Source organism: Podarcis pityusensis, assembly GCF_964106645.2.
Source record: "Podarcis pityusensis genome assembly, chromosome: 13".
NCBI lineage: Eukaryota > Metazoa > Chordata > Lepidosauria > Squamata > Lacertidae > Podarcis > Podarcis pityusensis.
Window position 1 is genome coordinate 2,794,281 of NC_138038.1, and position 20,643 is coordinate 2,814,923.

Sequence of the window (20,643 nt, forward strand, 5' to 3'; positions counted from 1 at the left end):
TTAATGGAAATTAGAACTGAAATCCTCTGAGCTCTTCCTCGCAGGTGTGCGAGAAGAGGGGAGGAGAACAAGGCTTGCTGTGCCTTGCTCTCATCATGCTAAACTATGGTCTGTCTCATGAGTGCTGCTTCTTCATAACTGTAGGTGTTGTTGACTTCTTTAAGGCCTCTGTTGTATTTGATGAACAACGTACAGAGAAGTACCTTGCCTGAACTTGGGGCTTTTCAAGTGCTTCTGAGAAGCAATAAACCAGAAAAATAATGAGTGCGGGAAAGGAAACTGACAGAAACAAAACAAAATGAACAAAATATAATTGGGAGGGGAGATTTAAGAACAAACTAGCAAACAGGAGCACTACAAAGTGGAAGGGGAACTTTGTTTTAGGACATCCCCTTGCATTTCTTCATGGTGTGATGAAACAAAGCTATTATGGTATGTGAGATGCAATGGAGAAAATAAGCTCTAATTTTAGTTAAGCAATTCGCTTAATGAATATGGCATGCAAGTTTGCTGCAAATTCTAACCTTTGAAAGTTGAATGCCTTCGGGATGGGTATCGCTTGCTGGGCCTCCTTTCAAAGGTACTGGCTCTGCGTAGTCTGGATCCACGTGTTGCCTGGTATTCTGTTCGACCACTTAAAAAAATAAGAAGTAACAAAGACTTACAGCGCATTTCTATATAATCTACTTGGAAGCAAGTCCCAGCAAGTTCAACAATGTTTTCCTCCAGGTAAGAGGGCTTAAGTTTTCAGCCTTAGTTTACTTCACTAACAGCTCCCATCCTCAAAAAACAAAACCTACACAGTCATATAAATGCTGTATGCAAAACCAAGACTTTAGCTTAGTGCAACTGTATTTTACATTTATTTGTGGCTTCAAAAATCATCTCTTTCCCCAAGAAAATTAAAGACAACAAGGGCACTTCATAGCAATCAATATAGCTACAAGTCTGGCTATCACCCAGTTTCAGAAATCTTAAGTGGATAAATCATTGGAGTCTCAACTGACCAATTAATTCTGCATAAGCCTGCATATCATACTGTGAGTGACACCTGTCAAGGATACAGGTGCTGCTACACTAAAGGAACAACACCTCACGAATGCAGAATGGACATCATGTGTCACTTGTAAAAGTACAAGTTCCACAGATAAAATGATTTGAATGGGCTCATATGGGGAAAGGCAACCTTAAGAAAACTGGACCCAAAGCTGGCCATAACAATAGCAATAGCATGAACTTGGCCCAGTAACAAATTAGCACCCAGTGCAGATTTTTGAGTATAGGTGTATATATTTGGGGGGGGGGGTTGCCTGTCCTGCAACCCTAAATGACCAGATTACAAAAACCTCATCCTCAAAAGAGTCCTCAGAATATGTGCAAAGAGCTGCCTTGCAAAGCAGAAGCGAAGCCAAGACCTCCAGGACCTCCGGAGGGTTTCCCTACTTGTGCTCACCCTCTCCAATTGCTAGAAGGAACCAGACACCATTCCTACTTATCCAAGACTGCCAATGTGTCTGGCAGGAGAGAGACTCCTATTAAAACAAGCAAACAAACAAGCCAAATTTTTGTGACTTAGCAGCTTCTGTGGCCTTATTTGCAAGGGTGCATATGCAACTAGGTACCTGAATCGGAAGCGGGATCCCAGCCTGATAAAATCTGACCGGCTAGATTTACTGTTTGCAGGTGTGCGCAACCGAAAGAAGGCGTGGTGCTCCACTGCACATTTCCAGAGATGCTTGCATGTTTTAGCATTGTCTAATCTGAAAACAAATGTGTGCTCTTGCTCTCTACCCTGAAAGACAAAAAATGGAAGCCTTGTAAGTTTTCATGCAATCAGCTTGCCAACCAATGTCACAGAAAGAAAACTTGGACTGTCAATGTGCTGAATCTCTCAGGGTCAACTGCTGAACTCCTGGGACTCTGGATATTGCTAGGTTGGGTTCATTACCTGATCATCATCTTCGACCACCACAAGGGTCAGCTTGCTCTTTTTGAAGTCCATTTTTGTGATTTTAGGCCTGATCACATAGAAGACAGATGACGTAAACGGTTAATTCTCAAGAGAAACAAAACATTATGTAACATATTTATATATAAATGCTGTTTTATTATTATCATGCTAATCTGAAGAGCTGGGGGGGGTGTCAATCTCTCCGTTTTTTTAGGCGGTGGAGAGAGATTAGTATTGAATAACAGTACGTGTAAGTAGGAATTACTCACCAAAAAAACAAACCTATTTTGTTTGCCCCTTCAAAGATCAAGATCCCTGTTGGTGTCAACCCAAGAGCATAGTCACAACCATCTCTTCCCTACAAGCAAACAAATGATGTTATATCAAACACAAAAAATCATCTGCAAGACATACATTCAGAAAGTGAAACAGGTGAAAGAAGCTGCTTTTAAGCACAATGTCTTAGAGCCACACGGTGAACCTCTTTCCCACCCTCTGCATAAATAAATGGCAGGGAGAAGCTCTTACCTTAACTACATGCATATCCACCCCATACATTTCTAGCCATTTGGCTTTGTTCAAGTAGCACATTTCTGCCTGTGCAGGGCTCTTTCCCCTAGGAAAATGGAAGGGAGAAAAACAGTTCTTAATCAGAGGTATTGCTTCTTTCCTTCCACCAAGCCTTAGGGATTCAGTTTTGGGTTTATTCACACTTCCTCTGGTCCCGATGCTTTCCTTTGGGAGAAACTGCTCTTTAGCCCTCAATCAGAGCAAATGGCAATTCTAGTATTTTTCCAGATTGACATTTGCTCTGATTTAGAGCTAAAGAGCAGGTTTTCCCTGGGAAAGGAGAGGAGCAAGGGGAGAAAGGCTTGGACTCGGGCCTAGAAAGTGTGGGTCAAGCAGAAAACCATGGGTCAAGCAGACCCATGCTTTCTAGGCATGGGACAAGCGGAGGTGTGGACAAGCCCTTTGTATGTTTTACTACAGAGACCAGAAGCTGTTTATCTAGTGGGATGGAGCTGTAGCAATACCTTCCCATTTGCTGGGTGGGAGGTGGACGAAGCGGTGGGGAGATGAGTGTGGGAACACTAGCACCAAATTGGCTTTGCCAGTGTGCCTGCACCACACTGACCTCCCCACCACCTTGTCACTCTCCCTCCTGGCAGGGATGGCCCATCCCGTTTCACCACCTGAGGCAAAATGGGAAGGTGCCATCTTCACCACCGCCCCTCCGCCACAGCCTTGCTTATTGGGGTTGCACAGTTGAAGGCACTGGCGTGATCTTGCTGGAAGCAGAAACTGCAGCCGCTTCTCGTTTCTCCAGTGATAGTGGTGGGGCCAGTTCTGACAGAGAGCTCAATTCACTTCTTTGCTGGTCTCTCTCTTTCTCTCTCTCTCTCTCATCACATGCTAAATTGCAGATAAAATCAGGTATCTTCCCACCATACCTGAATTCTTTCCACTTCTGAAAGATTTCAAATTCCATTGCTTCAGTTTGATTAGGAGTAAATAGGAATTCTGAAACAAGTTCTGGAGTGTGTTCAGGGAGCTCACATTCGCCAAGCTCAGCTGTCAAAAGTTGGAAATTCCAAATAAGATATCACATCGAAGTAGATTATAAACACTACTATCTTTTCCAAGCTATGACGTTATTAGAAAACACCTCCATTTAAGTTTTCCAGCTTAAACAAATTCAGAGCAAGAGAGCAATAAGCAACAGAGAAAGTTAGCATATAGATATTCTGGTCTGTGGGAAAAGGTATTACTCAGATTTGTAACACAAATTCACTGGGTACTCCTGGATTTATTATGAGTATTAAGAGCATATATAAAATAAATAATTTCACTGGGAAAAAGCCATTAGATTAAGCGGAACAACCTCTTGCCCTAAGGAAGAACATCCCTCAAATGCTAAGGGAGGGAGCAGCTTTGCTCTCAGTCACCAGGCTCCCTGCTGCTCGTGCCCAGGAGCCAAGTCACACCAGTTGAGCATTCAACCTTGCACACACGAGTTGATTTGGATCCCACCCCCTTGTACGAAAGAGCTGTGTACCAAATGCACAGGTGCCAAGGGGCGCCCCTGCTGGGTGCTGTGCTGGGCGTGTCTGGGTGGCCTACTTTACGCATTTTTTGAATGCACAGATCTCTTTTCAAGAGGCGGGGAGAGTATGTAAAAGAGCAACTATGTGAAGAACATCACATTTTTCTCTTATTTGAAAGATCTCTAGAACAACTGCATTTTATGAACAGATCATTTCTTAATTTCCTTGGTAGCAAGATTCATTCTTTATCCCAACAGTTATTGGCATTGTACAGTGAGGGGGAAAAGTATTTGATCCTTGCTATAAATTTGCCCTCTGACGAAGAAATGACCAGTCCATAATTTTAAAGGTAGGTTTATTGTAGTTGTGAGAGATAGAATAACAACGGGAAAACCCCCAGAAACCCAGAAGACAAAAGTCAGAGATTGATGTGCAGTATAATGAGTGAAATAAGTATTTGATCCCTTTGCAAAAGATGACTTAGTACTTGGTGGCAAAACCCTTGTTGGCAATTACAGAGGTCAGACATTTCTTGTAGGTGGCCACCAGGTTTGCACACATCTCAGGAGGTAGTTTGTCCCACTCCTCTTTGCAGATCCTCTCCAAGTCAGTAAGATTTCGAGGCTGATGTGTAGCTACTCGAACCTTCAGCTCCCTCCACTGATTTTCGATGGGATTAAGGTTTGGAGACTGGCTAGGCCACTCCAGGACCTTAATGTGCTTCTTCTTGAGCCACTCCTTTGTTGCCTTGGCCGTGCGTTTTGGGTCATTGTCATGCTGGAATACCCATCCTTGACCCATTTTCAATGCCTTGGCTGAGGGAAGGAGGTGCTCACCCAAGATTTGACGATACATGGTCCCGTCCTTCGTCCCTTCGATGCGGTGAAGGTGTCCTATCCCCTTATCAGAAAAACACCCCCAAAGCATAATATGTCCCCCTCCATGTTTGACGGTGGGGATGGTGTTCTTGGGGTCGTAGGCAGCATTCCTCCTCCTCCAAACATGGCGAGTGAGTTGATGCCAAAGAGCTCGACTTTGGTCTCATCTGACCACAACACTTTCACCCAGTTCTCCTCTGGGTCATTCAGATGTGCATTGGCAAACTGCAGACGGGCCTGTACATGTGCTGTCTTGAGCAAGGGGACCTTGCGGGCTCTGCAAGATCTCAGTCTTTCACGGCGTAGTGTGTTACCAACTGTTTTCATGGTGACTATGGTCCCAGCTGCCCTGAGATCATCGACAAGTTCCCCCCATGAAGTTCTGGGCTGCTTCATCACCGTTCTCCTGATCAGTGCAACTCCATGAGATGAGATCTTGCATGGAGCCCCAGACCGAGGGAGGTTGACAGTTATTTTGTGATTCTTCCGTTTGCAAATTATTGCACCAACTGTTGCCACCTTCTCACCAAGCTGCTTGGCAGTAGTCTTGTAGCCCAGTCCAGCCTTGTGCAGGTCTACAATCTTGTCCCTGACATCACTGGACAGCTCTTTGGTCTTGCTCATGATGGCTACTTTGGAATCTGCTGGATTGATTGCTTCTGTCGACAGGTGTCTTTTGTACAGGTACTGTAACGAGCTGGGATTACAGGTAAGACCTCTCCCTTACAGCAGGTGCTTCTAATCTAAGTTCGTTACATACAGTGAAGATACCAGGTAGCCTGACATCTGGCTGGTTGATAGGGGATCAAATACTTATTTCCTGCTTGGCAGGGGGCTGGACTCGATGGCCCTTGTGGTCTCTTCCAACTCTATGATTCTATGATTCACCCATCATAATGCACATCACTCTCTGACTTGGTCTTCTGGGTTTCTGGGGGTTTTTCCTGTTGTTACTCTGTCTCTCACAGCTACAATAAACCTACCATTAAAGTTTCCCTATATTCTAAACAAAATGCTTGTTTAACCTGGAGGTAGGCTGTATGAATTGTGTATTGCTTTGTAATGATTTGTTGGGTCTCTGGACCGTAATAAAGATTAATGATGATGATGACCATTAAAGTTATGGACTGGTCATTTCTTCATCAGAGGGCAAATGGGCAAATTTAGCAGGGGATCAAATACTTTCCCCCCTCACTGTATATATATATATTTTCTCCTCTCTTGTTTCCACTTAGCCAATTCAGATTATTTCAAATGAACAAATTTAAGTATTACAACCAAGCCATTTACTATTTCTGTGAAAGCATTATTTCATAGAAACATGGTTAGCGATTTGGGACAGGAACTGAAGCCTAACATACATACATACATATACACATACATACATACATGAGTTTTAGCTGTCAGTCCCTTGTCAGCAATTAACGTGCAACTATGGGAGAGTTTTCACAGGCTACAGAAGAGTTTCCATCAGACTTTCTGACAGGCAAAGGCTACTGGGAAAGAGAAAGACTGCCTTCTCTTGGAAGACAAGAACTACGGAGCCTATTACTCCCCCCCCCCTTAAAGTTCAGTTCAAGTAAAGTTCTAACAGGCAGTATGTAGGTCTACTCTGTCTGCAGCAGTTCCAGGCACCACCATAGCTCTGACATGTGGCCTTTGGCGGCCATATGTGAATGAGCAACCAAGACTGGGACACACCTTGGAGACACAAGGCAGCGAGTTCTACAGCTGTTTCATAAGGGCATTTCAATCTGTAAAGAAAGATACAAATATTTCAGTAAACAACAATAATCCCTCACAAAGAAGCCCCCCTCCCCTCCATCAATTGAACTCAACATTATTATTTATTAATTAAAACATTTCATATTATTTCTCTTAAATGACATTCAAAGTGGCCAACTGCAAACAATTTGATACACAATCCAATTACAGTAGTTACAAGTGAAACCATTTTTAAAAACCTTTTATGAATTCTCCTGCAATGTTAAAACGCCATATCCATGAACTTCATATCCATGGAGTATGGAAATGCTTAAATAAATAATTTTTGGCTGGCCTTGGCTGTGGCTGCCAGAGCATGCAACACCCCTGTCCCTTCCACTACCTTGTGAGGAGCTAACTCTATGCTTGGGTGTTACTACTTTGTGCACACAGAAAACTAGTATTCAAGGGGGCAAGTTTTTGGCCTTGCCGTCTCCATAAGCTAATTTTCTATGTGCAGGAAACTGCTCTGTGTCGAGAATCGTTTGGCCATATGAGCTCCCACTGACAGGATGAAGGGGTACAACCCAGAGATGGATTTACCACCCTTGTAGAGCCAAGCTTGGTTAAACAGCAGGTACAAGCCTTGCCATTTTCCCATTCTGCACGTGCCAGATCAGGAGTGAGGGTGACTTGCCAAGCCCACTTAATGGCCCCTGATTCATGTTTCCCTTCTATGGAAACAGAGCAAACTCCTATTACACCAGTTATTCAGACCTCCCCATACCAAATAATTACATGCATAACAGTGTAACCACTGCCAAGCCTAATCTTAGCATGTAAGAGCTTCTCATGCCCTTTCAAAACGAAAGGTGAAATACTTACTATTAGCTGCAAATATAACATGTTACTTTATTTCCACGAGGAAGAAGGAAGTCGCTCAAAGGATTTTACACACTCCATGTAACAATTAACCAATCAAAAAGGGTCCCTTTCAAAAGCTCGTGACGAAAGATAAACTTTCCCACAAGGACTCTACAGAGAAAGGCTCTCTGTTGTTGACCAAGGCTGCAATCCTTAGCACCTAGGGCTCAGCCACACTTTCTAGTCACAGGTCCAAGCTTTCCACTGGCAAAACTGCATTTTGCCACTAAAACGGAAGAAAACCCAATTGCCATTTGCTCCAATTAAGTGGTAAAACGTGGGTTTTCCTGGGGAAAGCGCTGGGACCAAAAAACACCAAAACCCCTCGGACACAGACCTGGAAAGCCTGGCCCTGTGCCTAGACACATGGAGCAAAGGAAAGCATGAATGAGCTCTTACAAGGGAGAAAGGTGCATTGCATTCCTAAACATACTTCCCTAGGAGTAATTCCCACTGAATTCAGCAGGACTTGCTTCTGAATAGACTTGCTTAGGATTGCATGCAGGGCAGAATAGGAATAAATACACTCAGGATTGCTCTGCAAAACTCTCCACTTTTATCAGATACAGGTGGAAACCAGTTAAACTTCCACCGGCTTTTTTTAAAGGTATCACTTCCTTTTCAAAAATACATTTTGGAGCAGAGACTTGTAGTAAAGGCTCCATTTGGGATGACATCTGCTATTCATGTTGACTGTAACACAGAGAGACAAAGTTTCACTTGCACTCTACAACTGCTTTCTCCTCCCTTGAACTGGTCTGTCAACTCAGATCTTCATCTGAGGCTCTTGCCAAGCTGCTACCTCCTTCCAACAGTTGGCAGGGGCACGGCTTCCAGAAAGCATACCTTTCCTCTGGCAATGTCAAGGTTCAGGGAATCTTGTCTCTTCCCCGGTGGCAGCCAAAAAGCAGATAAACACGAAGAGTCCTTACCACGTGATTTATTCCGTATTCACACAGAGAAAGGAATGTAGTCCTTATTCTATAATGGCGTTGCTCCGAGTAAAGCCCAACCCCCTCCGTCTCTCTTATCCTGTGTCATTCCTGTGCTGGCTAAGCTGAGCTTTCTGCCCTTGAGCTTTCTGCTCTCCTACCCTCAATGCACGCCTAGTCCTGGGAGAGGAGGGCTCAGGAATGCTCTCCAAAGACACGGAGTTGGTCAGCTGTCTCTGCCCCAGTGTTTCTTCTTTCTGTTGTTCCTCTCCCAATATTTCCCATCTTTCCCGCTCTGCAGTCTCTGAACTATGTCCTTCTGCAAACCACAGTTCTAAATCTATACTGTCTTCCTGTTCTTGAGAGGGTTCAGGAGGAGGGGGGTGGCCCTCCTGAGTCCAGCCCCTGACAGGCAATAGCCCTTCCCCAAGCAAACCAACAGCACCTTTTAGAGGCCAGAATAATTTGGTCCTGTTTGCTTAAGCATGTAATAGCAATTAATATTTACTGGCCATGACTGTTATTTCCCTGCATTTCTTTTTTTGTATTTTGTTATGGTTTTCAAATTTATCTTAGTTATTGTTTGCATTTTTATATTTTATTAACTGTGTTTGCAAGCTGGCTTGAGGGCTTTTTTAGTGGAAAGATGGAAGTAGAAACATATTTCTATTATTATTAGATAGCCTTCATGATATAGTCTTTGCTGTTGAAATAAAGCTCTCTCATCCATGCACCCAAGCATCCAAACACAGACTCTGACCAAGAGGCTGATCCAGAAAGCCACAGTGGCCCTGGGGTGGACAAGCCACATTCTGGTGGAAGCGCATCAGTGGAAACAGCACCCAGAAGAAAGAATATGAAACTCAGCAAAGAGGACAGGCTTTTCCCTTGTAGAAGATGAAGCCCTGGTGTTACATCTGCTCAATAACCAAACCCTTCCACTCTTATTTCAAAGCTATTTTTGTCTTTGTATCAGAAAGGCACTCAGCCAATTTGGCTGCCAATAAATATTGCTGCAGACATTTCTGAGATCATGGTCTTTCCAACAAGAGGCCCTTCTCCAGGTTTGTTCATTGCCATACTTTTAAATGTTGTGAGGATCCTATGTCCTTTCAAAATGTGGGTTTTGGGGGTGGAGTTATTGGGTTGTTGTTTTCATTTTGATTATGTATTTTGTGGGTTTATATTTTGATTTTATTCTGTGAACCGCCCTGAGACCTCCAGGTATAGGGCAGTATATAAATTAAATTAATAATAATAACAATAACAAGCCCCAATATAAAGGTAAAAAAGATAAAGGACCCTTGGACAGTTAAGTCCAGTCAAAAGTGACTATGGGCTTGAGACTCTCATCTCGCTTTCAGGCCGAGGGAGCCGGCATTTGTCCACAGACAGCTTTCCAGATCATGTGGCCAGCAGGACTAAACTGCTTCTGGTGCAATGGGGCACCATGATGGAAACCAGACCACACCGAAATGCCGTTTACCTTCCCGCCGCAGCGGTTCCTATTTATCTACTTGTGCCAGCGTGCTTTCGAACTGCTAGGTTGGCAGGAGCTGGGACAGAGCAACAGGAGCTCACCCTGTCGTGGGGATTCGAACCGCCGACCTTCCGATCGGCAAGCCCAAGAGGCTCAGTGGTTTAGACCACAGCACCACCTGCTCCCCAATATGCAGAGCAGTGATGTGCAAACCTTCCTTTCATCTTAGCTCAGATCAGATTAGTGTCATCTGAGTGTGGGAAGGTACTTAACATAGACACATACAGACACACCAGAAGAGGAAGATGGAACACTTTTGTCTTCCGTTCCCATCACTCCAGGTCATTGGCCATGCTGGCTGAGAATGACAGAGTCCAACAGCAGGTTTCTCACTCTTGTCAAGTGACTTGAAGTGTTTTTGCATAGGTGGGCTAACTCAGGGCTCCCAGATGTTGCTGGACTCAGACAGCCCGTCTGTATGGACGTCAGGGGTGGTGGGCATTGGAGTGCAGCAACATCTGGAGGAACAAAGATTAGCCACCCTTATTTTATTACTTAATGAAATGTTATGTCAGGTGATGATAGTGCTTTGAGTGATTAAGAATTTGAGTTCCCTCTTATTAGGTTTAAGCTTTCAATTGATACACTTTACTTTGAGCATCTCCTCCTGAAAAACGGGACAAGGGTTCAAGAAATACGAAAAGAAAAATAGGAACGTACTTTCCCGAAAGAACATCTTGCCGCAGCTGTAATACAAACAGGTACCTAGCAAATACACAAGAAAAAGAAAAAAGATCAATCATGCTTCCCAAGAGTTCCCCACCCTGTGAAACAATAAAACCCTTTTGGATCACAACTTTTTAAAAAGGTCCTAGCAACAGTTCTCATACCCACACCAAAAGCACTTCAAATAAAACCAAATGTATTATTTCAGAGTAGTGTGTGAACTGCCTGCATTCCATGACTTCTGGAAGATTTGTATGTTCCATACAAGAACCATAACCAGAACTTATTCCACTCATGGATGTTTCTTACTGACCTTGTTAGGTATGAATTAGTTATATAAACTTTTAGGCCAAAAGAAAGCACCCCTTTCCTATTACTCCAGCAGATGTTGAGGAGATTCAGCAGCCTCCAGTATCCCCAAAGCTGTGAAGTCCAACTATAGAACCCCAGTTCACCATAATAGCACACAATTTATTTTATCATTTGACTAGTGAAATGCCAGCCACTGTGATAGGTTATCTGCATGCAGAGAAAGTGACTCTGTACCGTATTTCAAGGGCCCAGGCTTTACCCCCACCTTTCAGGTGTGTCCCAGATAGCAGTTTATTTACTTTGCTCCACAGAATTCAACGGCAGTCATTGGTGACAGAGCCCACTCTTATTGGCAAAACTCAAGGATGGAAAACCTGTGGCTGTTAAGATATCATGGGTCTCCAACTCCCACCAGTCCCAGCCAGCATAGTCAATGGTTAAGGATGGTAGAAGTTGGAGTCTAACAACATCTGGAAGTTCCTCACCTCTCACTCCTCTGCTTTTTTTGGTCGTGCTACAGTGTGACAGAACGTTAGGAACTTGCATATACCTAAAGCTAAATGTTCATCAAATCTGACAGGTTTAGGAACATAGCACTGCAGCTTTTTCCTCATTCCCACTCTGCCCTACTCATCCAACAATGAAGTTACTGGCTTGGTCAAAGGAAGAGTAAGGAAAGGCCTGCTATGCCAAATCTGGCCCTCCCTTCTCTTCCAGAAACCGAACATAGCCAGGCTCTGAGGAAGAAGTAAGAAATATTTACCCACACTCCTGAAAAAGAAGGCACACATCAGGCGAAGGTGGGGAAAGAGGAGGTTGTGTCTACCCACCTGCTGCATTGCCTGCTCACTTGCTGGGTCTCTGGGCGAGTGAATAGGGAGAGTTGGGTTTCTGTTTGGGCCACTTAGACTCTAGCTAGCTAGGCCTCAGAGAAGAATGAACAACCAAGCCATGCCGGCTGCTGCTACCCTTTCACAGGAGATGAGCCAGGGGCTTCACATTCCAGGTGAATCAAGAGGACAACTCTCAAACCCTGACAGCTTTTGCAGGAATAGGGGATGCTGGGTAAGGCAAGAGGTATCCAAGTTTTCTTATAAGGAACCAGAACCTAGGAGACATCTCAGTGTACTATAATGGAACTAGTGAGGAAAAAGTCAAGGCACAAGGAAACTAGGTAGGGAGAATGCTACTGTATCACCTTCTCCAACATGACCTGACCTGAAAATGCCACTCCTAGATGCTTCTCTCATGGTTTGGACTCCAGACCAGGGTGGGGTGGATTACCTGTCTTTGGAGAAGACAGACAGAAAACCCATCAGTCAGGTTATTTTCCTCTCTCGGGGAGATGAGAGCGAGTGTGTGATATGTACTAAAGCACCATCTGTTTAAAGAGGGACCCTTCCTATCTGACAAGTGTGACCCTTGCTCCCTGCCATGAGGCAACAGCACCATCCCATCCAAACCAACCTCTGACAAAATTAAGCCTCCAGTTTTAGAATTACAGAATGCAGGAAGGACAAGACATCACCTTGCATGTGTTTTCCAGAGACTATATAGGAAAGAATAAGTCAAAATCTTATAAGAAACTGGATACCAGCTGCTTTATAAGACTCTCTTGATACAGACAGTGACCCAGCATCCTTTAGCCGTGTGAAAGATAAGGAGATATGAGAGCTGTCCTCCTTAGCTGTTGGCAGCGGCTAGTTATTCCCAGTGCCTACGTTTAATGAACATGGAGTCTAGTGTCACAGATAAACCAGGGAGAAAGAAGGTACTAGAATGAAGCTTAACCACAGTTAAGACAGAATCAGTCCTTGATATTCTGAAGATACAGTCACTTAAGCGCAGAATTTTTTTAACCATTGCTAAATTCTGTCAATTTTCCATGAACATGGTCCCTACAGACACCAAACTCAATAAGAATGCAAAAGGTCCCGTACTTGGTGGCAGCTCGCTTAACACACATTAAGGCAAAAGCTGCACATAATGCTATTAAAAAGAACATTGTTAATAACAGGGTGGATTTGATTTAAATCATATTGATTTAAATCACAATTTAAATAATGATTTAAATCTCTAGTCAGTAAGACTTTATTTAAATCATTTTTTTTTCCAGAAAGATTCATTCTTGCTGGTATAATCTTAATATTTACAACCAGATGAAGGTTTCATTTTTGGAATAATAAATTTTCTAAGTAGTTTTTACAGTTATATCAAAAATTACTGATTTGGTTATACAATTAGAAATACATAATTATGAAATTACTGTGAGGTTTCATAACTTAACTGTTTATATTTGGACAACTTTTCTCCTGCACTTTATTGGAAGGAGAAAAATAATCATTTCCTTAATAACTATTTAAACTATTTAACTAAAACAATAATATTACAGCATATGTATCCATGTTTGTTAACCGATGTGGTGAGAGACTTTATTGTTTGGAGAATGTCAGGCGAGCCCCGGGAAGAAGGGCCTGGAAGCAGTGAACTCTTCTTAGTTGACCTGCAAGCACTTCAAGGACTTACAGATCCCAGTTATTATTTCCACCCCTTTGGATTTGCTTCTGCATTCAGGTGCCTATTCTGTACAGTTGGGTGTGAGTGCAGTGGTTGGAACCCAGTGGGATTGGGAAGAGGTTGCCAGCCCTGAAGAGCCTTCAGCACTTGCCTCAAGTCTGAGGTGCACAGATATGCAACTGACTTGCACAATTAATACACAAAAATCCCAAGACTTGTGGAATATTCTGCTCACAAGGCTGCACTTTCATTTTCACTGCTTCACACTTAGCTAATTCCACTCCAAACAATCCATTCACTGAACCTCTTGGAACTTAGCCTTTCAGAGGTAAGGGCTTGGTTCTGTGTATATAAATTTGCAAAGGAACAATGGGATTAAGGTTTTCTCCTCAACTCTGTATGTTTATTTTATAACATTTTTCTTGTGAAGAAAAGGCATGTTATCTTTGCAGACACAAATTCACACTTTTGAGAGCTGCAAAAACAAGCATCTGTGATAATATCTTCTTGTTAGAAAAACTGCCCCAAATAATCTTACAGAAGCCTCTGGAAGAGCAAGACATTGTGAATGGATTAATGGAATTCATTTACCAAAAAATTTAAACACCGCATGTAAAGCCTCATGCTACATAATTAGAAACAAATCCTTATTTCCTGATGAATAGCCTTTGAACTATAATATAACTTAAATAGAAAACTATCTTTAGAAATATTTTTCCTCCAAAAGCATTTTATTTTTAAAAATCCAATTTAAATTTTTAAAAAATCATTTTTTTCATCTTTTTTTAAAAAAAAACCAACAACAAACCATTGATTTTTATCCACCCTGGTTAATAAACCAACCCCAAATTTATCTTCAACTCTACCTTCCTTTCCAGATGTTTGGGTTGCAACTCAAAATCACTTCCTACCTTGTGAATTCCTCATGGAGGTTGTTTGGCTCCGATGAATAGTATTTGATTCGAAAGTGCAACGTATATGGTGGCCCAACTAGATGAAGAAATGTTTTTAAATGTTAAAAGCCAGAAGCCGTGCAGTAAGTCATACATCTATTACAACGAATGAAGGTATTTTGTGAAAGTGCTGAAGCCTTTGGCGTGAGCAGGGCTGATGTCACAAAGGCCCAGCAGTGATGCTGCCACAGACAGACTAGGCAGGAGAGGGGAGTCCAAGCAGCACCAGAGAAACAGGAGAGCTGAACCAGACGTAATGGGGGCAGCTGTGTTTGGTTCATCACAGATTTGCTGGGGGAGCCAAAAAGCTGCCTTAGTAGCGTTGGGAAGCAGCCCCTCTGATTCAGATCCACTCTGCCATTCCATTCACTAGTCATCCCAATCTGATCCATTAAATCTGAAGCTCCCTCTCTCTCCCTTCCTTGACTATAAATCGAAAAATTGCCTCTTCAAACGGAGTGGATTAAGCCTGGCAAATTTCAGGCCAATCCATTCAGTGGAGGTTTCTGCAGGAAAACTTTTATTTTAAAAAGTGGATTAAAATTGGAGATATGGTGAAATTTCAGGTGGCAGTACAGCAGTTCTGCAAAAGTGGACTCCTAGTAAGTTGGGTTGCTACTATTACATCTTGTTTTATCTTAAGAAAAGGATAGGTGGAGTGGAGGAGGCAACAGCTTGAAGCAGAAAGGCCGAGGGGTGCTTAAGGAAAGGGCAACACTGAAGGCAGAATGGGCAGACAAAGCAGGAAACGAACAATGGCAGACAGAATGGGCCGTGGGTGTAAGAGCTAAAGGAGAAGAAATATAGATCATGAACATCACTGGTTGAAATACACTTCAACTGGGAGACTTAGGTAGGTACTCTGTCGTAAATGCTTTTATGGAAAATTTATGTCTGGTAATGTGCTCTAAAAAGCACATTTTTTAATTAAATTAAAAAGTAATTTTTTAATTTAAGGGGCTCATCTAAGTGCACATTTACATTGCATATAAATTACTCTTCCGGTGTATATTCACTCCACTTCCACATTCAACTAACTATCAACAGAGCACAGAGACACAGGACATATCAAGTGCTCAGTAAATACGGAGTAAGAAGAGCAGAGGTGGACTAAAGGATGACTGCACTTCACTACAGAACTACCAGTCAATTGCTAGTCCAGGGATTAGCTTGATTCAACCAGGCACTTTTTATGATTTAAACTGAGAGTGCACACTCAGGATCTAGGTGCTCAGATCAGCGAAGCATTCTTGCTTATCAGAAAGCAGTCTGGAAGCCCTTATCAAACTTAATTAAGAGCTCCTGGTGGACGGTGATCAAGTTCATACCTGCTTAGTTTCATCAGCTCTGCATTGTGGTCCCAGATGGGGAACTACCAAATAGCATATCATTAATCTGATCAAGAGAAAACTACTGAAAGAGGCAGTATCGGGGGGGGGGGAGTGCTTAGGGATCTCACACAAACACCTTTCAACTAGTGAGCAACATGGCAAATAGTGGGCAACGTGAATCTGTAATTTGAAAAATATGAAATATTTAGCAATGACTCAAGATTTAGGTTCACCATACTTACTTTTGATTTGCTTCTTAATGGGTTTTGAATGGTCTAGCCAGTGCTAGGAAAAGAAAATTGTTGTTTTTTAAAAAAAGGAAGGACTCTGCTCGTTTTTAATAGTTCAGAAAGAAACATACAAAGAATACCATGTTCAACAAGCATTTGCACCATTTCCATGTGCTGCTTCCACACCAAGCATTTGTGTGGAATAACTGCACTTTTTAAATGTGGCATGTATAATACCATCCTTCATATCCCCTGGATTTCTGACTTTTTACACCACAGAAAAATCTAATGTTTTTTGAAAGTCCAGAAAAACAGCACCATCTCCACAGTCCTTAGCAGTGCTTGTCTGTTTTCCTTGAGAGATGTGACTTTGGCTTGGGTAATGTCTGGAGCTGAACCTTATATGCCACAACTGTTAAGAGATGGAGGAGGCTCAATTTCCTCTTTTAAAAAGAAAAATTACCTTACGACACATGTGGATATGATAAGTGAGAGGTACTGAATTGCTTGGGTGGGGAAAGGATTTACAGGTTTCTCAGTACAACTACTGATCACCCCCACGTCCCACTCTAAACCAGGGTGGGGAAGCCTATGGCCCTCTCCATGCTGTTGGACTGGAACTTCCACAAAGCCTGGCCATTGGCTACCTTGGCTGGGACCTATGTGAGCTGCAGCCCAACTACACTCTGGAGGGCCACAGACTCCCCATCCCAGCTTAGAGCTGGAAGAGGGGGTGTTCAGAAGTTGTACTGAGAAACATGTAAAGCCTTCCCCTCAAAAACAGGAGAACTGAAAGGGAAATCTACCTTGGAAAAACTTCAAAAATAAGGAGACCTTTCACTGTTTGCATACTTGGCTGCAGTCCAGAGCTGCTTTGCTGCTGAGTGCCTGCCTCAACTTCCCTTCCCTATACTAGCCCAATCCCCTGTGCCTCCCCAACCTCTGGACCAAGCAGAGTGAGGTTGCCTGATGGAGAAAAGCTCCATCCACATTAGAAAGGAAGAGCCCAAATGTTTTTGGTTGGTTTTGTGGTTTTTTTAAATCCCCATTCTCATTGTGCAATGAGCTCCTCTTCAAATCTTAACAGATAATCTCACCAAAAAAGGGAAAATAAATATAAATACTGTAAATAAAAAAATGAAATATAGGTGTGTTTGCATTTATTTATTTTAAAAACTGAACACACAGAACACAGCACTAAAATAGCATGACAATGGGGAAACAATGAATTGAAGCAGCCACTTCAAATGGGGGGGGGGACGCAATGCCCACTTTTAATACACACGGCTCCTTTAGAGGTGGAGGCGCTTTACAAGATCTCCTTTAAGATAATGCATACAATTCACCCAGGGGCCGAGGAGCACAACTATTTGCTGTTATTCATTCAAAGAACACTGTCACTTCAGTTACCAAAAAATAAGCCATGGATAATTCAGGCAACTTCTGGCTTTAGCAAATCTCTATTGTGCCATCTCTGCCAGATGATACAAATTGAATCCCAAGTGTTTTGGTTTCTTCCTCTGTAGAGTTGAAGCCTGATAATTAAAAATGTTATTGCATCTCAAGTAAATGACTTCTCTATTCAGAAAGAAGCTAGTATGGTATTTTGGAAGTGACAGTTTCAGATATTCTCAGATTACCCTCTAAGCACCAATTCTTCTAAACTGCCAGGACAATTTCCATTTGATACCAAGGGCAATTCAGTCTGCTAAAGAAACAGAGCTATTCTGTACTCAAAGCTAGTTTCTATGTGGGTGCAATTTCCCAGCCTTGAAGCCACAAAGACCCCAAAAGAGACAGGCCAGGGAAGCTTTAGGGTCTGTCAAAGCCATTACACTGCAAGGATTTCAGTTCACCCCACCTATTTTGCCACGCCTTTCCTTGACACAAAAGTTGTTCAACGTGCAGGAAGTTTATGACACAAACAAGTGTTCCTACTCGGAAATGGTTCTGTGATGAAGAGAGCTGTACTTTGTTTATCTACTGAAGATGTAGATTTACCCCAAGTCACATACGACTTCCTGGCAGACTTTGAAAGTGACAGATTCAAGCAGATTTTGAAGTGCCTCCGGTTGTGAGTGAAAAACCATCCCACATAACATAGCTCAGATTAGCCCTCAATCTCATTTCTATACCCTTTCCTTTGTAACATGCCTACCAAAAATCTCAGATGAAAGGGGAGCACACATTGGTGGAAAGATCCCTGGAAACCACCACACCAAACCAATCACAATACAGTTAATAAGAAGGCTTCTTTGCAGGGAGCAAAAAGGGAGAAAGAGAGTGAGCCTCAGAGCACGGATCAGTCTTGCATATCTGCAGGAAAACATGCAAGCTCTGCTCAGGTGGAAAGAGGTGCTAGCAGTATTCATCACTTCCCCCACTAGGTGGACGGTCCTGGAGAGCAAATCTGCAATGACACACTTTCTTTCTCATTTGAATCCCAACTCTTGGGCCTCATTCTTGTACTACATATTTGGCTTCTTACATCCCACTGGAGGCAATATGCAAAACACAGCCAATAAAGAATACCTTTCTATAGCATCCCACACCCTCTCTCAGTAGAATGCAGCCAGGGTGTAAAAATGCTTCTCATACCTCTAAATGCAAGATGTATCTTATTGGCATAAGAGCCAGACCCAAGGACTGAAGACACACTAGCTTCCACAGAGCAATTCTGAAACTTGTGCCAGTTTTCTAACCTTTCACAACATTATATAAACAAGGTCTTCCTTATCAGAGCTTTTAGTATATGCTTCTAGACACCATAATTACCATAAAATAAAGCTCATTTACATACCAAAATCTGGGATGTATCCATGAACTGAAGGCCAAAGTAATCCGTTTCCACAAGATCCAAATGGTACACAATCTGGTCAAATAAATCCTGCCCTTTTGCGTGTTTCTACAAGAAAGGATTACATAAAAAGGAGGAAATATAGTTACATGCATGTTTCATACAAACAATATTTATTTACTGACATCTGACAACTTCAACAGAATATTGCGCTTTCAGCTAACAGAAAGGTAGTAAAGAAAAAGTACAACAGCATAACAAACTCAAGCTAATACAGAAAATTAAAGCAACTGGAGCAGCAACTGCCTGTTCAAATAGACAGTAAAAGCAAACTGCTCTGAGTTAAAGATGCTTACAGTAGCAGTTCTTAAATGCCGGGGGGGGGGGTTGCCTAAATGGTGGCAACAAGGTCTGGACTTCCTTGAAGTAGGTATTCCAAAGGCAAGGAGCCACCAAAGGAAAAGGCATCCTCTCTGCTCGCTCCTCACTATATTTCAGAAGGCAAGGGCACCCCTCAAAAAGTGCCAGACAATACTTTCAGGAAGTGGACAGATCAAAAGAGCAGAAGGCAGCCCAAGAAATATTTGGGTCCTAAGCCATGAACGTTAAGACCAACACAGGCAAAGTAAGATTTCTTTGTCCAGTCCCTGTTTGTGACCTAGCTAGAGTGTTCTGGACTAACTGCAATTTCTGGACTCTCTTCAAAGGCAGCCCCACATAAAGTGCATTGCAGCAATCCAGTCTCAAGGTTCCTGGCCCTCCTGATAGGAGTGGAAAATCACAGAAAAATGGTGTCTCCAGTCCCCTGCCCAAGAACTTATCCTGAAGCATACCAGGTATAAAAGCTACTGAGGGATCCAGTATAATCCACAATCTGTCTTCCTCCTGGTATAGATGATCCACCAGAGCAATTGAAATGGTTTCAACGGGCATCTCCATCACAAGTTAAGTCAGGCTCTGCCACTTACTTGAATGAAACCACTTTCCGGTCTGTCCCTGAACCATGTTTTTTAAACATTCAAAATAAATGTTACAGTGCATTAGATCCTCTTACTGAATTGGGATTTCTCCCCAGAAAGCAGTAAGTGAACAGGTCAAAACTCTCACGGGTCTTTTGCTGCATTACTTGCCACCTGCAAACCCCTGCAAAGGCTTTCTTGCTTAACTTGCTGGTGTGAAAAATATCCAAGTCTTCTCCAGGAAGGGATGTTAGAAAACCAGCATATCAAGAGCATGCTTTGTTGACATCTGGTTTCCTGCATCAAGCAATTTTAATTTTATTTATTTTAAATATGAAGGAATATTCAAACACGTGAGCCCTCTAACTGCGTTCTAAAGCAGTACAGCCCACATAAAGATTCTCCCTCTCTCTTGCACACTCACACATAAAAAGGTAAAGGTAAAGGTACCCCTGCCCGTACGGGCCAGTCGTGTCCGACTCTGGGGTTGCGCGCCCATCTCGCTTAAGAGGCCGGGGGCCAGCGCTGTCCGAAGACACTTCCGGGTCACGTGGCCAGCGTGACAAGCTGCATCTGGCGAGCCAGCACAGCACACAGAACGCCGTTTACCTTCCCGCTGGTAAGCGGTCCCTATTTATCTACTTGCACCCGGAGGTGCTTTCGAACTGCTAGGTTGGCAGGTGCTGGGACCGAGCAACGGGAGCTCACCCCACCGTGGGGATTCGAACCGCCGACCTGACGATCGGCAAGTCCTAGGCGCTGAGGTTTTACCCACAGCGCCACCCGCGTCCCTACACTCACACATACACTCATACAAAAGCCAGGGCATCTGAACAGGATGGCACAAATGGCAATTATGAAAAAGAATACGAAGAACACATTTTTAAGGTTAACAAAAGGACCA

At 43.0% G+C, this 20,643-nt stretch overlaps 1 protein-coding gene across 3 annotated transcripts in view; it reads right to left on the reverse strand.

The window, feature by feature from the left end:
- Positions 1 to 20,643, reverse strand: part of EPB41L4B (erythrocyte membrane protein band 4.1 like 4B) — a 151,483-nt gene that overhangs the window by 79,668 nt on the left and 51,172 nt on the right. For all 3 annotated transcript variants that reach the window (XM_080976647.1, XM_080976648.1, XM_080976649.1), the window contains exons 2-12: positions 18,784 to 18,888; positions 15,996 to 16,038; positions 14,381 to 14,459; positions 10,635 to 10,679; positions 6,576 to 6,628; positions 3,403 to 3,523; positions 2,480 to 2,567; positions 2,221 to 2,309; positions 1,949 to 2,018; positions 1,623 to 1,792; positions 525 to 634 (exon numbers count right to left, since the gene is read on the reverse strand). In XM_080976647.1, coding sequence (XP_080832773.1) covers positions 525 to 634; positions 1,623 to 1,792; positions 1,949 to 2,018; positions 2,221 to 2,309; positions 2,480 to 2,567; positions 3,403 to 3,523; positions 6,576 to 6,628; positions 10,635 to 10,679; positions 14,381 to 14,459; positions 15,996 to 16,038; positions 18,784 to 18,888 — 973 coding nt within the window. The remainder of the gene's footprint in view (positions 1 to 524; positions 635 to 1,622; positions 1,793 to 1,948; positions 2,019 to 2,220; positions 2,310 to 2,479; positions 2,568 to 3,402; positions 3,524 to 6,575; positions 6,629 to 10,634; positions 10,680 to 14,380; positions 14,460 to 15,995; positions 16,039 to 18,783; positions 18,889 to 20,643) is intronic.